Genomic DNA, 17,600 nt, shown 5'->3' on the forward strand with positions numbered 1-17,600 from the left:
ACTGAAGATGATCTTAGGACATCTTTGTTCCCCTAGTCACTTTTTGTCACTAACCTCATCCTTTGAGGAACAGGTAGAGCCTTTGGAATGAGTGAACTGACTAACAGACCTCTCCCTTCTGGGCTTCTCAGAAACTAAGATGGCATCAGGTGGAGCCTGAAACCATCGGGAGAGATTTCTCTGCTCTGCCACAGCCAGCCTGCCTGCTGTCCACCCCAACCCCCACGATGTGCTTACTAAATATCTCAATATTTCGCTGTTCCTAGAACTATAAAAGGTTGGTGTGACCATTTCCACTGTCGCTCATCTTTTCCAGGCCAGTCTGAATCTGTGCTTCCAGGCCATACTCACTCCTGCTTGCTGCAGAATAAATACTTTCTTATTCCTTTTGAAGAAAGAGATGTTGTGTTGATGAGTTTGAGGGGTTCTTTGTTTGTTGTCTGCTTTTTGTCAATTTAACACAAGCTAAAGGCTCCTGAGATAAAGAACTTCAACTGAGGAACTACCGCCTTTAGACTGGGTTGTGGACATGCCTTGATCAATTGTTGATGCGGAGGGCCCAGCCCACCATGGTCAATGTCACCCCTGGAGGTCCTGGGTATATTAAAAAGCAGGCTGAGCACACTGGGAGAACAAGATAATCAGAAGCATCTCCTCATGGCTTGCGCTTCAGTTCCTGCCTTGAGGATCCAGCCTTGAGTCCCCGCCCTGACTTCCATCAGTGATGAATTAATGATGTAAGCCAAATAAACCTTTTTCTCCTCGAGTTGCTCTTGGTCGTGGTCTTTGTCACCGTGAGAGAAACCTAACTAGGACAGCTGTGTTTTTACAAAAATGGCTTCTGTGACAGCTGCCAGTCCTGACAGTAACCCAGAGATGCAGGTCAACAGCACTAAGCCAGAAGCATGGCATGGCCATGCAGCCCTGAGCAAGCTTTCTGTGGAAATAAAGAGTGGGAGGGACTAGCCCAGAGCATGATTACTCTAGTCACTGATCTGAAAGGCACTGAAAGCCCTCCCACTCTTGTTTAGCAGCGTCCTGCTGTGATCCTGAGTCAAAACAGGAGCAAACTCTCCTAATTTGTAATATTATCCAGCAATGTAAGGGCTGTGGTTAGCTTTGATTAGAGATCCTAGACTCAGCGTGCATCCTTTGACTGGAGAAGGTATGTGGGGAGAAAATAAGAACTGGAAGAGGCACAGATTAAAACAGAGCAAGCCTTTCCAGTGTGCCTGTGGTGTGGTAGCCAGGCTACTGGTACTCTGTTCAAAGGGCTGGGCTAGAACTCAGCAGTTGAACCCAGATGCCAGAACAGACCTGAAGCCAGGCAACACTTACTCTAACATCAGGGAAGTGGAGACTGAAGGATCCCTGGAGCTCAAGGTCCAGTGTAACCTCCGTGTTGAGTTCTGAACCATCAAGAGACCCTGTCTCAAAAACAGTATGTGGCTGGGGAGGCAGGAGGTGGCTTGGTAGATAAAGTGCTTGTCACACAGCATAAAGAGCAGGGTTCAGATCACTAATACACTTGTAAACGCTGGGTAGGCTTGGTGTCCAGCATAATCCTGAGACTTGGCTGATGGAGCAAGAGCTCCAGGAGTTCAAGATTATCCTCAGTTAGATAGTGAGTTCAAAACCAGCCTGGGATACATAAGACTTTATCTAGATAGGAAGGAAGGAAAGAATGAAGAAAGAGATCGGATAAGAAAGAAACTAAGGAAGTCAACCAAGACACAAGCAGAACAGTGAGCACCTTTGAGTCCTGGCGATGCGGACAGAGATCAGTAGGTGACTTACAAGAGGTATGGAGAAATATCTCACCAGGTAAAGTGCTTGCTGCACTCAAAGCATGGGGAGCAGGGTTTGAATCCCCAGAACCCACATAAAGCCAGCTAAGTGTGGTAACCCTCTCGTAATCCCAATTCTCCAGAAGCAGAGACAGGACTCCCCAGGGTAAGACGGCTAACTGGCAGAGCCCAGTGGTGAGTTCTGAGTTCAAGAAGAGTCTGACTCAACATTCAAGGTAGAAAGTGATGGAGAAAGAGAACCAGAATCAACCTTGGGCCTCCACATGCACTTGCACACTCGCATGGAGATGCGCGCGCGCACACACACACACACACACACACACACACACACACACATACACACACACACACAGACACCACATGTACATACACATACACACACATACCGACACCACATGTACACATACAAAACACCAAAACCAAAACAGATAAATGTCTTGCAAAGTTAGCGTGCCATCTTCTGGTCACAAGACAGCCCACTACTAATGACACTCTCCCTTCCTACATGTTAGACTACACTTCTGTCCTGGCACCCATCAAGTCTTGCCTGATGGATGACTGTCACCTGGCCATCATGATGCCCCCTCTCTAATTTGTATTCTGAATTCAGATGAGTATTGGGTAGGTTCTCAGGTCTCCAGCTAAAGAGATCTTCAAAGAAGGCAAGGGAGATGTGTGGGGGACAGCCACGAAGAGTGGGCAGTTTCGGGCTAGTGTTCCCTCTGCCTTTCTTGCTTTTTTGTTCTCCTTCTCTTTGGCCAATGCAGGATGCACTGAACCCACTGGACATTGCACAAAGCCTGCTTCCATGGGGTGGGAGGGAGATGGCATAGGAAGCAAAGACCCAATATATGTGTGTGTGTGTGTGTATATATATATATATATATATATATATATATATATATATATATATAAACATTTCCAGACATGCCCAGCCTTTTGACAGTACAAACCACAAAGTTCACACTGGAGAACCATATAACTGGTCGCACCCAAAATAAAATAACAAACAAATCGCAAAACACATCTTGCAAAGTTTTAGGTAAGTCGATGATATTGCTTTGGATATGATATTCTATCCATAGCTATCCTGGTGCGCTTGTAGCCTGCAGGCTACAGCCTGGGGATTCCTGGATGGTTTTCTGACTAGAAGACAAGGTCTCTCTGTAACCTGTCCCTTCTTCTGAAGGGACTGGCATGTAGCAGGTAGACAGGTTAAAAAAAGATCTTCCAATCTCTCTGTCTGTCCTTCTATACATACATACATACATACATACACACATACATACATCCATCTAGAGGTTGGGGCATCTGGAATAGTAACATCATGCCTTCAAACACTGAGGGCACCCAACATCCATACTTTAAAGGATTTGTGTCAAGGTCATGGCTATTGATTTTAATCGGAAGTCATAAAACACAGTCAGGGAAAAAACATATTTAAAACAGCAAGAATATGAGCCCCAGTAGGAACTCTAGGCCAAAGGGAATGAGGAAACTCTATGCCTCTCGCTGGGAATCAGAGAGAAGTCTCTAGACCACGGAGCTGGTGGTCCACTGTGCGCATTCCTTAGGCCCCAGCAACTGTGCTTTTCAAGGGCTGTTTTGTTTCAAGGAACTAACAGATGAAGGAAAGTAACATTTAAGCCCATTGTCATATCAAAGGGTAATCATGACAGCAATCCCTGCACTCAGGAGACTGAGGCAGGAGGATCCCAAATTTGAGGCCAACCTGGGCTGTACTTAGTAAATTCCAGGCTAACTCAAGCAGCACAGTGAATGTCTCAAGAAAAATAAATAAATGCACAGATTAATTAATTAACTAAAAGTATCTCCGTAACATAATTTGCATTCATTATTTAACCAGAATTCTACATAGAGCAGTATCTTAGGCCAGCCAGCCCAGACTAATCATGCCGCAGTAAGAGATCTTGCTTCAAAAAGCAAGATGGCTGCTAAGGAGTGGCACCCAAGGTTGGCTTCTGGCCATCATACACATGATCCCAAGCATGCACATATGCTGTGCACACACCCACATATCTATGCACACAGACACAGAGAGAGAGAGAGAGAGAAAATAAATTTTAAATAATACTAATAATCTGCATTGCTAACAAAGACCCAGATGCTGCAGATGCTCCGAGAATGAGCCTGGGAAATAATGAACCATTGTTCCGAGGGAAAGAAACTACTTGTCAGGGCCAGGTACCAAGATGAGCTCTGGGGAATAAATCTGAGAAGGGCCAGCTGGGAGCCCACTGCTCCCTGAGCTCTTCTGTCCTCACAGCATGTTCCACTGCTCCCTACAGCAGTGCTCCCCTGGAGGACTGTGTCCCGGGATGACTACTCACCTTCTGAAAAGATGATGTAATCATTGCACTCCTCCATGTTACAGGCGCACATGAAGAAAGTCTCGCCTGCCCTTTTCTTTTCCTTCATGACACACTTGGGAGAAGCAGCATCTTCCAGAGTGAAGCCGTGGTAGGTGAGCTTGGGATCGTGGCAAACTGTCTCCAGAGTAATGTTCTTGTCATTCTTCCTCCTGGGGCACAGACGTTTGTTGAGGACAAGAGAGAGGGGCAGAAAGAAGGGAGAATGAATGACTAGTCTCTGTATAGAACAGTCAAGTCTGTACTTTCCTCAGGAAGTGGTTTCCACGAACAGTACTCACTTCTGGTTCCCCAATATTCTTGAGCTGCCCCAAACCCTCCTGCACTGGCTTGGCTTATCTCCCTCCACCTTTTGCCCACCTCAGAGCCTGATTATTATTGTAAACAAGACAGTTCTCCTTGGGGAGATCTCTACCTGAAACGTCAAGCATCATTCCTACTGGGGTCCTTATAGAGGGGAAGGTGTTGAAAGGGGTGATTCCTGGGGACCTGGGTCATTTTACATCTCCCACTTCCAGGGCACAGCAGGCTCACACTGTGGCAGAGTCGGGGTCCTGACCAATCAGAGAGTTCTTAGAGAGGCTTCCTAGGGACGTGATGGTAGGTCTTTATCTTTTTATCTTTGGTGTGCTCATATGTGTGCAGATATTTGTTACCTGTGCACACGTGCATGTGGAGGCCAGAGGTCAACTTCCGGTGCTATTCTGCAGAAGATGTCCTCTTTAACTATTGAGACAAGGTCTCTCACTGGCCTGGGACTTGCCAGTTTAGCTAGGCTGGCTGGCCAGCAAGCCCCAGGCATCCTCTCATCTCCACTTCCAGAGTCCTGGATGTTTCTAGGGATCAAACTTAGGTCCTCATGCTTGTGCGGCAAGCACTTTACCGACTACCAAGTCATTTCTAAAGCCCAGGATGTGTTTTCCCTGCTTGCTGGTCACAAGTCTCTCTTTGTGTGGGGTGTAGGGGGCAGGGACACATTTCATGCCAACGGCTGGTTCCAAAAACAAAATGGAAAGAAAGATCCTAAATAAAGAAATGCAAGTTCCTGGATTCAAAGGTGGGACGGGAGGGGAAACAAACAATTAACACGGCAGAGAGGATGGCAGGGTGCTCTTCCTTTCCAGAATAGAAAAACTAGCAGTGCATTCTGCTGTGGAAAATGAGTTATCACTTTGCCATCCGTATGTTTGGAGGCTGATTTGGCCCTGAGCTCAAAAGGATAAATAGTACAGCATACATTTTGAGAAATGCCCAGGTGATTGGTTCTATATGCACATCATATTTATTTTAAATGTTAATTTATTTATTTTAATCTTACATGTACCTCTGAGTGCCTGTATGTGTACCATATGCACGATGGATGGCAGAGGAGGCCAGAAGAGGGCATCAAATCCCTTAGAAACGGAGATACGGGAGGCTACGAGCCACCATGTGGATACCGAGAGATGAAACGAACGGCCTGGGGGTTAGGTGTTCAAACGCATGAGCCTATGCAATGGTTTTTCATATTCAAACCACAAGAAGAAGCATTCTGGCAATCAGATTTAATAGTTGATGGAAGGAGGACACGAATATTAGCATCTGTATTTGGGGTTGGGAGGAGCACATACAGTGATTCTTGCCATGAGCACACATGACTTAGAAAGACAGAAAACAAAGGATTATGGTTTGAATGTGAAATGCACCCAAGAGGCTCAGGTGTATGAATGCTTGATGTCCAGCTGGTTCAGTCTCTTTTCCCTTGATGCTGATACCATGGGAATGTCAGCCATGTCTTTCCCCTGCACATTGGACTGTATCCCCCTAGAACTGAAGCTGCCTTGGATGGGCGTTTGTCACAGCATTGCTAAGGTAATACGAAAAGCTAGACCCCCTTTCTCCAGAGGCCCCCTTACCACACGGCCACGCAGACTTCATGCGGCTTCTCACAGATGGCGGTGATGCTGCAGTTACTCATGCAGGACTTCTGGTTGTCACAAGTGGACAATCTCACATCGCAAAACTTGCACAGTTGTGGGAGCTTGACAGCACCGCCATTGTCGTTGGCCATGACGTCGCTGCTAACTGAGGAGAGAGAAAGAAAGAGCAAAGGTTATCCTACTTTCTCACGGCCTGAGTTTGGTCACAGGATCCCATGCTAGAAAGAGAGAAGCAACTCCTGAAATGTGTCCTCTGACCTCTGTACAAATGACATGGCATGGGTGTGCAACATCCATAGTAACTAGATAAAGGAAAGAAGGTGGGAAGAGGTAATAAAAAAAAAATCTCTTCAGAGTGGAATTTTTGGATGCATGCACAGAGCAATGCCTATTGTGTGGCAGTGGTGATACAGATGTGTAGTCGCTTCTGCGCTCTGTCCATGGTAGGCATAAAGCACATTTTTTTTTCTTCACAAAAACCTTATCAATCAGTAAACAAAGAGATTGGCCCCACTGCCCTGGGTGTCCCAAGTTCTCTTGAAGAAATTCTGGTTCACTGGAGCTGGATTTGGTGTTCAGTTCCTAACTCTCGAAACTGAAAGTCCCATCGCAAATCTGAGATCCAAGCTCTTAGGAGGGAGAGGATGGAGCTTCAAGAGTTCAAGGTTATCCTCCGCTGTATACTGACTTTAAAGCCAGTCCAAGGTACACGAGACCTTGTCTAAAATACATAAGTAAACAAATCAGACCAGGGCAAAGGGCATCGATTGGAGGTGAGCAAGTAAGAAGGAGACATTAGAAAAGTCATTGCCCAAGTGGGCAGAGAGGTCACCACCACAGTGAAATACAGAGGTGGTAGAAACAGATGCTAACGGTTGAGAGATGTGGTCCTAGGGAGGCTGCCATACCCTCCAGTGTGAGGAATAAGAGGTGAGGAAGTGGTGGGTGGGTGTGGTCAGGGAGGCCAGAGGCTGCTAACAAGTCCTTGAGGTGGAGTCCGTTTTCCATCTAGAAGAGTGAAGAAGGGGCCGAGGGCAGTGGTGGAACCACCTCGTGTGCAAAGGCCCTGACAGTTCTCTCAGGTTTGGGCTAGGAACAAGATGGCCAGGCTTATGTCTCCTCCTTGATTCACTCCCCAGACTTAGCCCACACTGTCTTGTGTTCCACCACTGCCTTCTGCCTCTGCTCGACTGGCTCTCCAAGGAAATCTGATTACACCTCAACGTCCTGCTAGTGGCCTGCCCCTTCTCAGACCCACACCTTCACACACACCACAGTCACCCCAGCTCCCTTACCCCTCATTCCTCACACTGGAAGGTCCGGCAGCCTCCCCAGGACCACATCATCTCAGTCCTCAAGTGTTTGTTTCTGCCACCTTCGGTCTCTGATTAAATGACACTCTTCATTCTAAAATGGGCAGCTAGTAACCACAGAATGGTTGTTTTATTGTTGGTCAGGCTACATGGGTCATGCACTTCCCTATAACCTGTCTACCAACATGTACGTTTTCCAAGAGCCCCAGTATAACTTGTTCAAACACTGTATCTCCAGTGTGTCAAAGAGCAACCACCATTCAGAATCCGTGTTAGTTCTTTGTCTGACTAATGTGACCAAATACCTAGGAAAGTAGCAACTTAAAGAAGGAAAGCTTTCGGCTCATCATTTGAGGGTATAGTCCACCATGGTGAGGCAAGCAGCAGTGGGAGGTAGCTGGTCACATACATGGTATATAGTTGGCAAGCAGAGAGGAATTGAGTTTGTTAATGACAGCTTGCAGCTGATGGAGTCAGACAAAGCTGCTACACACTCAGGAAGAGAGGAGTTAACTCAGAATCTTTGCTGCACTAAGATCAGACACTTGGGGTGTATACGGCTATAGGACAGATCCTGGCCCTCAGGCAATTGCAGGGGACTTCTGCAAGAGGTCCCCTTCCAAAGGTCTGAGAAGGGCCTCATGGACTCTCCTGTGTTAGCTTACTCCTGCCCAGTTACTTTCCCTGCTGTGAAGTTTAGATTTCTGTCCTCAACATTTCACCCTGTGACCTTCTTTGTTGCCTGGGCACACAACACCTGCTTCCTGGGTCTCTAAAAATACAAGCTTATATATTTAAGATCTGCTTTCTTGTGGTGACAGTAAACATAGAAGAAGAAGGAAAAAAAAAGCAAGCCCATTCATCCCTTTCAGGCCTCTAGTTCATTTCAGGAAGTATATTTTTAGGTAAGAAGCTATTTTGAAATCCTCAATGTCTTCCAGACTGTTCTCTACTTAGCTAAAAATATAGGCATCAATGGTCTCTGGACCTTGTTTAAATTTGTTACCAACAAAACAATGGATATACTTTTTTTTCTGCAATGGTTATGTTTGGATCCATTTGTGAAACAATTTAGTCTATCCTTAGTTTTCCTACAAGATAATAAAATAAAGAAATGAGACGGTATTTCCTACAGTCAGAATCTCTTTTCCCTCTTGGTATTGGGTGTGTTTGGAATAAACATTATTTGCTGGCTGGGAGACCCTGATGGTCATCTCAACAGACAATCAGCCTTTGGGAGATGGAATTTAGCCATGTAGCCTTCTAACATTTTGAGATCTTAACCTAGATCGGTGGTTACCAGCTTTTGCCACTGTGGACAAGACAGTAGATACTTGAGCAGCCAGAGAAACAGCAAAGCCTGGATGGATTTCAGATGTCCTGACTAAATGGTTCTGAAGGCAGCCTGAGCTTTGGGGTTTCTATGAGAATGGCCCCATAGGCTCATATAAACTTGAACACTTGATGCCTACTTGGTGAAATTCTTTGGGAAAGATGAGGAGGGTAAGTTTGGTCTTGGAGGAACTGGCTGTGGTGAGATTTGAGGGTTTTTTTTTTTTTTTTTTTTGTTGTTGTTGTTGTTGTTGTTGTTGTTGTTGTTGTTGTTTTTAATCTACCAGCATTCTCAGTGTGCTTTCCCAACTCCCACTTGTGGATCCAGTTGTGTGAGCTCTCAGCTGTCCGTACCACCACGTCTTTGTTCCACCATGATGGACTCTGGCCCTCTAAAACCATCTAAAGCCTGATTGAACACGTTCTCATATAAGTTGCTATAGTTACAGCAATAGATGTCTGTATGCTCGTGTGGGTGGGGGGACCTTTAGAAGTCAGAAGAGGGAACTGAGGCCCCTCTGGAGATGGAGTTACAAATGCCTGTAAGACTCCAGGTATGAGTTCTGGGAACTGAACTCAAGACTCTGCAAGAAAACCATGCACTCTTAACTCCTGGGCGATCTCTACAGCCTCCAGGCCTCTGGATTTTTTTGAGGCTACACAGATGATTCTCGTGTGCAATGGAGACTAAAATTTTTGAGCTAGAATTAATTGGGGGCAGGAAGTCCATGACAAACGCAGGGGCTGAGTATGTAACTCAGCGAGTTCTGGTCCCCTAGCACCACATAAACTCAATAAATTGGTGCATGTCAATCAGCCCAGCATCCTATAGGTAGAGACGGGAGGATGAGAAGTTACTAGTCATCCTTGGTTACACGAGGAGATCAAGGCCAGCACAGGCTACCTGAGAGCCTGTTTTACAACCAAACCGGAAGCAAAACCTACGAGTAAGTATACACTTTGTGCACTGCTGATGGAAAGCTTCCTAACAACACTGGGAAGAGCTCCCTTGTGAAGAGACCCTGCAAAGACGGCATCAGCTCGTGTGCATCTCCTTTCCCGGGATGACCAGATCTTGACTTGCAAAAGCTTAGACATGGGAGAGCAGCGGCACAAGTCAGAAGTGACAAGGTAGCCACAAAAGCAGAGGAGACTGATGACAGCAGAGGCTACAGCAGCCACCAAGCAGAGGTGTTGACAGAAGTAAGTGCCTAGGGCTGGTGCCTGGAAAACACAAAGCCTAACAGAAAGAAACAGTGGGGCCATGAAAAAAATACAGAGAAAGAAAAGAAAGGAAAGGAAGGAAGAAGGAGGGGAAGGGGGAAGGAAAATGGGAAGAGGAGAGGGGAGGAGAAAAGGGAAGGGGAGGAAGAGAGGGGGAGGGAAACTAGGAGAGCAACTCCCAAAGCTCCTGATGCTCTATATCACAGAATGAGCTGAGCAGAGCAGCGTGACACATATCACCATGCCTGCTGGCCTCCCTCCAAAGAGGTCTGAGAAAGTCTCACCATCAAACCTGGACAGAAAGGAGAACAGCACCCCTCACCTCACATATGGAAGTGCGGGCACTTGGAAGGGCAGGAGATAAGGGGAATGCAGAGTTCTCAGTGCCAGCTGGGGACACGCTTTGCCTTTTTATTTAATCCATTTTTCCACCATTACAGCAAAGCCAAAGATACTACTGTTAAGGTTTGGCCAGGATATTTTCTCTCCACCTTCTCCTTTCCTACCTCCTTGGATTCCTTTACAAAAACCTTACACAAGCAAGGTATGATTGGTACAACTCACCCTGACCCGGTAACCCCTGACAGAGGTTAGCTGACAGAAATCACTGCCCACTAACAATTCCATCAGCTCCCAGAAGCCTATAAACCTTCAACCTTTCCTTTAGGCCAATATTCTCTTCCCTGTATGTGACAGTCACCCCCCTGGCCTTTTGTGAAATTGTTTGGCAAGACAGATACTTTCAGACTACAGCACTATTGGTCATCTGTGTTGGCCTCATGTCGTCCTGATAAAAGCTTCTTCATGTACTCACTCTGGAACAGGAAGCAGAGAAACACCAGCTTTGTTCCGTTCATGATTTTAAGAGGTTCACAGATGCCCCGGCAGCCTGTAAGCAACAGGTGAAATCCCAAGCCTCCCTCTGTGTCCTCAAAAATTCTGGAAGACCTCGTGAGGTCATGAGGAGGAAGATACTGCATATGCCCATCCTGGTCCCTAGGAGGAAGCCGGGCCAGCCATGCCCTTAAGCATTGAGCAGTGATTCTTATGTTTAATTTGTGATGCTTCAGAGGCCAAAGGGGTGGCACTGCAAGGATATGTGTCTCGATCAACAGCTATGGACAAAGATATCATTCTAAACAAACCCAAGAAATTTTTCCTGGCCAGAGGAGGGAGGGCAGTCAGTACATCGCTTGCCTTGCAAGCAGGAGATCCTGACTTCAGTCTCCAGACTGTAGGCTTAAACCAGAAGTTTTCACTTCACCAGACCCTATGTAAAGACCAAAACAAAGCAACATCAACAACTGGGCGGGCGTGATGGCATATGACTGCCCATCTGTATCCGTCTATATGTCTATCTGTATCCATCTGTATGTCCACCTGTATCCATAGGTAGCTATGACAGGTGGAGACCTAGGGCTCCTGGCCAGCCAGCTTAGCCTAATGGGTAAGCTCCAGACAGATGAGAGACCTCACTTCAGAAATAAAGCACAATAGGGGTGTGTGTGTGTGTGTGTGTGTGTGTGTGTGTGTGTGTGTGCCTGCTGTACCTGCATATGCCTAGGTTCCCCCATGTACACGCAGTAAAAAACAAAAACCAGAAGAAACCAAAACAACAACAACAACAACAACAAATCCTCATCAAGACAGCCTAACTTACTCTTCAACAACCTCTAACCAAAATTCAAAATGACTCTCCGTGTGTTTCCTTAGACAGTCCGATATTAAGGCGGCACGTTTTAATGGCTACAGCTCCTCCATTAGCAGTTGGCCATCCTTTGGGAGTTTTCTACCCTTAGCAGGCAGATTAATTATTCGAAGTGTTCTCTGAAACGAAGTTCCAGTAAGAAGAGGCTCTCTCGCCCAGAAAGTCTCATGCTGACCTATGCACAGGGACAGCTGGCAAAGCATGTGACAGACTCATGAGACACAACACATTTCACTTCTCTTCCACAGCCCTTGAGTGATAACAAAACCTTTACCCCATCACAAAGGTTACGGCATCTTTATCTCCCATTCCCAGCAAAACTCACTGCCAGAGGCTCTGAGTTCTCACTGTGAAGGGTGGTAGTCATTTCCAGGCAAGCACCGTTGTCTAAGAATCTGTGGGGCTAAGAAGGGGTCAGATTTTTAAATTGGGATTAGGACTTCTTGGCCCATGTCTTTGAAACAGTGTCTACCGGTGGCTGGAAAATTTAGGGGAAAATTCACCAAGCATGCTGTCAGAAGTGTGTTCAAGTAACACTGAACTTTGTTCTTCTCATTATTGATTATTCTTGTGTATGTGAGGTGGGGGTCACAGCATATCCTAGCATGGGCACAGGATAACTTGGTAGAGTTGGTTTTCTCTTCCAGTTTTACTTGGGTCTCAGGGATCCAACTAGGATCTTCAGGCTTATGCAAAGAGATCGTATATCGAATGAGCAATTCACCAGCTCTATTCCTATAACTCTGAATTCACGTACCCCTTTACTATGGGTCAGGTTTGTGGAGAACCTGAAAGTTCACTGACTCCACACATGCCTGTGATGTCTGGCTTGGTGCTGTATATTTAAGAGTACCATTGCTATTGGTGCAGTTGAAGGCAAAGCATCTCAAAGAATAACCCACAGCAAGTAGTGAATAGAACTTACTATGCCTTGAAGCTGAGCTTGTCAAGTGTGAATATACATGCGAGTCCCTCAGGGGGAATATTGAATCTGCAGGTGAAGCACGTGCACAAGCTCACAGAGCTGTGGGGGTTGGCATGTCAGACATTCATAGGGCACACTAGAAGTATGGAAACCAGACAGGAACTCATGCCGAAGTTTCTGGGCAGAGTTCTTCCCCAGGAAACCCCAGTGCTCACTCTTGTAGTATACAACAGAGTCACATGATCGATGGCAACCTCCTTCAGTTAAAACCAATTAACTACAGCTACCAAATGCATAGGCAGAATACCTTCATAGCAGTGCCAGGACTAAGGTTTCATTAAACAGCTGAATGGGGAATAGAGAGACTATAGCTCAGACCTGAATTTTATCCCCAGATCCCATGACAAGAAAGAAAGAAAGAAAAAAAGAAAGAAAGAAAGAAAGAAAGAAAGAAAGAAAGAAAGGAAGGAGGGAGGGAGGGAGGGAGGCATGGCAGTGGGGAGATAGACACAGGAATATTCTTGGAGTCTGCTGGCTAATCAGCCCAGCCTAGCTGACTTATTTGAAAACCTCCAACTAGTGAAGGACCCTGTCTCAATTAATATATTTTTTTTTAAGGTGAATGTTTGTCACCTGAGAAATGACACCTGATGTTTGCCCTCTGGCTTACACACACATACACACACACACACAGAGAGAGAGAGAGAGAGAGAGAGAGAGAGAGAGAGAGAGAGAGAGAGAGAGAGAGAGAGAGAACACCTAAGTATGTACACTCTACTCATCCACCCACCTAGCAAGTCTCCTCTGAGGTAGAGGGTCGCTGCACGAAGCAGGGAGACCCGCCATTTTCCCCTTTCTTTGTGGGTTTTGGAGCTGACAAAATGGAAGGCTGATTTCTTTGCATTTTGCAGCATGTCTCCTCTTACAGCTCTTTCCGTCTGCTTTCTCTTAGACTTGGCCTCTCAAGTGATCACAGACCCAGAGGCCGGCTTGCCATCTGGGCTCACACTGAAAAGACTCCATCTCGGAATGGGTTTTAATTGCAGCTGGCATTTCAGAGTCAGACACCCAGGCCACCATCTGGCAGACAGCAATGTGGTTTGCCATGCCGGCAGCTAACACCCACGGCTCAGGAGACCAGGTGGGACCAGCCCACTGGCCTGTCACATGGCCTCCCACTCAGAACAAAGAAGCGAGTCAGTGAGAATCAAAAGTCCCCACTCCTCCCCAATATGGTAGACAATTACTGCAACCCATCCAACAGATGCAAAAATGCTTCCTAATTGAGTTTCAGAGTTTTTTTTTTTTTTTTTTTTTTTTTAATGTTTTGACTCTACTTCCCTGTGTCATTAAAGTATTTTGCCATGGGAGAGTGGAGTGAGTCTCTCCAGGTGACAATGTTCTGTGGTCCCTGGGCATCAGTTTTTACTCAGCTTACTGTTAAATCACAGAGGCTGAAGGAAGGTGACAGAAGAAAGGTGATAGTGGTCACAGCACTACATTAAACGGACTATGGAAATGCTGGTGTTTAGTCAGCAAAGTGTTTGCCTTGCAAGGCGTAAGGACCTGAGTTCAATCCCTAAACCCAGGTAAAAAGCCAGAAACTGTACACATTTGTAATCCCAGTGCTGGGAGACAGAGATAGTCAACACAACCTACTTGGTGGTCTCCTGGCCTGTGAGAGACACTGTCTAGATAAAGAGGGTGACATTCTCCCAGAATGTGATCTGAGGTCATTCTCCACCTTCAGCATCCACACAGGAGTGTGCATACATATTCAAAACACTTCATTAGCAGTTTATTAAAACCTGTCAAAGACGACCAAGTCAATGCTCTGAAATCTGTTTGAAATGCCTTGTGTTTCCTGTCTGGTAAATAAAACAATCTCAACAAATAGTGTCACTAGAAATGCCTGGCCCACAGGGGCTGTTCCTCTTCTCTGTTGCTGAGAAAAGAAAAAAATTATGGTAACAGTTTCTGTTCTTGTCATCTGAGAGTAAGGACTTGAAGATAGAGCCCTGAACTGCATGACGACAGAGAGAAACACAAACTGCAGTGGGCTCTGGCCTCCTCTGACAAAGATCATCCAAGCCTGGAGTGGTATGAATCTCACCTGCAATCCCAAAATCTGAGAGATTGAGGCAGTAGGACTGAAGATAGCCTGAGCTACATAGTAAGTTCCGGGCTAGCCTGGGCTACAAAGTAAGACCCTATTTCAAAAATGTTTTTAAAAGGAAAGAGAGAGAAAGAGAGGGGAGCAGAGAGAAGAAAATGGAAGAGGGGTTGCTGGAGGGGACAGATGAGTGGAGAAAGAGAGAGAGGGGGAGAGAAAGAGAGAAAGAGAGAGAATAAACAAGATGAAAAAGGGAGAGAGATGAAGAAAGAAAAGATTAGCAGGTCAATCCTGCAGTGAGCTGGCCACGGTATGGGACACAAACAGTCTTAGGCCAGTGTAAACCTGTGTGTTTGCTCAAGATTTGACATTCTCTATGAAAAGAGCAAATGCAAATAGCCCCTGACCTCTGACAGCTTCGCTGCCGCAGCAGCAGCAGCAGTGGCAGCAGCAGCAGCAGTGGCAGCAGCAGCAGCAGGAGCAGCAGCTACAAAGCCCACACAAACAGTACCCTTGAGTGGTCCAAAGAAGGGCTGCTTGAGCTACTGCACTCAGGAAAAGCAGCCAGATGCAGATGGGGTTCAGAGTGGACACACAGGCAGGACGGCTCCCCAGGCCCTAGAGATGTGCTCTCTACTCCCACCTCTGGCCTCTCTGCTGCAGGAAGCTGCTATTCCTTGAACTGTGCTCATGGGCTGGGTATCTTTATGCTTCTGGGAAGTTTGGGCAGTGGGGGAATCCAGCAACTTCACCCAAAGGCAAAGAAAGGCAAGTTCTTTGGGAGCATCTTGTCTACCTGGGTCCTTGGGTGACAATCCTCAGCTGGCTAAATCTCTTGCCTGGAGGTTATCCTGGTGTCTTAGGGTTGTCCACTATTCCTAAGATTGGCTTTGGGACAAATCAGTTGCAAAAGGCAAGAAGACTGGAAGAGAAAAAGAAAAGCTCCCAACAGAAGTGGAATAGCCAAGACCAGAACACCCCCCCCCCCCACACACACACACACGCTGATTGTATCCATCTGAACAGCACAGTTCACTATTCTGTAAAAAGATTTGTATAAACTCAATGTCTGGCTAAAATACCCAAGTTAAAGGCTGATAAGTAAGCCACTTGTAGACTGCCTTCCTGTGGCTCCAGGAAGAAATCTCTACTACCCAGGCTGTTAGGATGGGGCAGGGGCAGAGGCAGAGGAGAACACACGCCTCTGCGTGTACACTAGGCTTATGGAACTGGCTCTCTGGATAGAATCTGGCTGGGAGGGTTTCATCAACTTCCATTAATAGCTCGTGAGTCTTAATACCCACTACAGATCTTTCAAGAAAAGCACATAGACACAAATTTATATCCACCAAGCAAGTAAATTAAGGGATTAAGTAATAATTATCTTTATTTCTTGAAGATTAATCCAATAGCTACTTCAGGGGGGAAACTTGGCCGTCCCTGAAGGGTTTAAAAAATATATTTGGCAAGGACATTTTTAAAAAGCCATTTATAGATAAAACAAACTAGGTGAATGGAAAGGTAATCATTTTTTTTTAGGTCCCAAACATCAAATAACTAAACGAGTTTCATCTCCCTCCTTCCACGCTTAGCAAGCTAAGCAATTCCAAAACTTCCCCAGTCGCTGGGAAATGAAGGGATTTAGATTCCTTGGGCACTTAAGAAGAATCTCTCTGTCTCTCTGTCTCTCTGTCTCTGTCTCTCTGTCTCTCTCTGTGTCTCTGTCTCTGTCTCTGTCTCTGTCTCTGTCTCTGTCTCTCTCTCTCTCTCTCTCTCTCTGTCTTTCCAGACACCTCCATCCTTCCCTCTCCCTCTCCCTCTCCTTTTGATGTTATGTGTTAACAAATCAGAATACTATAATGGGGAGGAAATACTTTAGTGACTTAAAACACACACACACACACAAAATAAAAAGGACTCTTGGGGGTCTAGCTTGTTACATAGCTGCTAGGAATTCAAACTCGTGTCCTGGTGCTTGCCCACTGCACTCTTCTCTACTAGACCACATCCCAAGCCTGACCGTGGTTTTCCTAGAAAAGAGATTGGACATTTGTCATCTCGCATAGTGTTACAATGAACAAAACCCAGGCACTCTGAGGTCAAAGACTTGAGGGCTGCCCAAGTTTTCTTTTAGGTACCTGTGATAAAATACCAACCAAAAGTAACTTAGGGAGGAGGAAAGGGTTTGTTTCATTTTATGTTCACAGCCCATCACTGAGGGAAGCTAGGGATAGAACTCCAGGTAGGAGGGGAGGGCAGGTGTGTTTGCTGTTTTTTTTTTTTTTTTTTTTTTTTTTTTTTTTTTTTTTTTTTTTAGTAGAGAACTCACTCACATGAGAACCCATGGAAGATGCTGCATGATGTCTCCAGCAGGCTCATGCTGATCTAGCTTTGTTCCCCAGCCTGGGACCACCTGCCTAGGGATAATGCCATCCACAGAGGCTAGACCCTCCAGCATCAATTAATATCAAGACAATCTCCTAGAAGCATGCCCACAGACCAATCAGACGTCTCTAGTCTGTGTCAAGTTGACAAAGTTAACTAGACTAAGGGCAATTCCAGGTTCAGTCTTGGACTTTTTCCGGACCCATGGACAGCATCTAGTCAGTATATTTCCCAAGCAATGTCAAGTACCTTGGGGCTAATATGGAGAACAAATACCCGAGAAATACAGATGAAAATGCTTTAAGGCAGAAAGAAGCATGACTCTGCCCTCTCGTTAGACAGGTCATGCTCCGTGCAACAGTGGAACAGTGGACCAGGAGGAAAATTATAGGAAAAGAATGGGAAGAGGGAGCTGCAGAGATGGCTCAATGATTAAGAGCATTTGTTTTTCTAGCAGTGGTCCCAGGTTCAAGTCCCAGCACC

General features: G+C 46.0%; 1 protein-coding gene across 2 annotated transcripts in view; it reads right to left on the reverse strand.

The window, feature by feature from the left end:
- Tgfbr2 (transforming growth factor beta receptor 2) overlaps window positions 1-17,600 on the reverse strand; it is an 85,297-nt gene that overhangs the window by 34,604 nt on the left and 33,093 nt on the right. For both annotated transcript variants that reach the window (XM_034483880.2, XM_034483881.3), the window contains 2 exons: window positions 6,094-6,262; window positions 4,160-4,350 (listed from right to left, as the gene is read on the reverse strand). In XM_034483880.2, coding sequence (XP_034339771.1) covers window positions 4,160-4,350; window positions 6,094-6,262 — 360 coding nt within the window. The remainder of the gene's footprint in view (window positions 1-4,159; window positions 4,351-6,093; window positions 6,263-17,600) is intronic.

This window comes from Arvicanthis niloticus, chromosome 21 (genome assembly GCF_011762505.2).
Source record: "Arvicanthis niloticus isolate mArvNil1 chromosome 21, mArvNil1.pat.X, whole genome shotgun sequence".
NCBI classification, from domain to species: Eukaryota; Metazoa; Chordata; class Mammalia; order Rodentia; family Muridae; genus Arvicanthis; species Arvicanthis niloticus.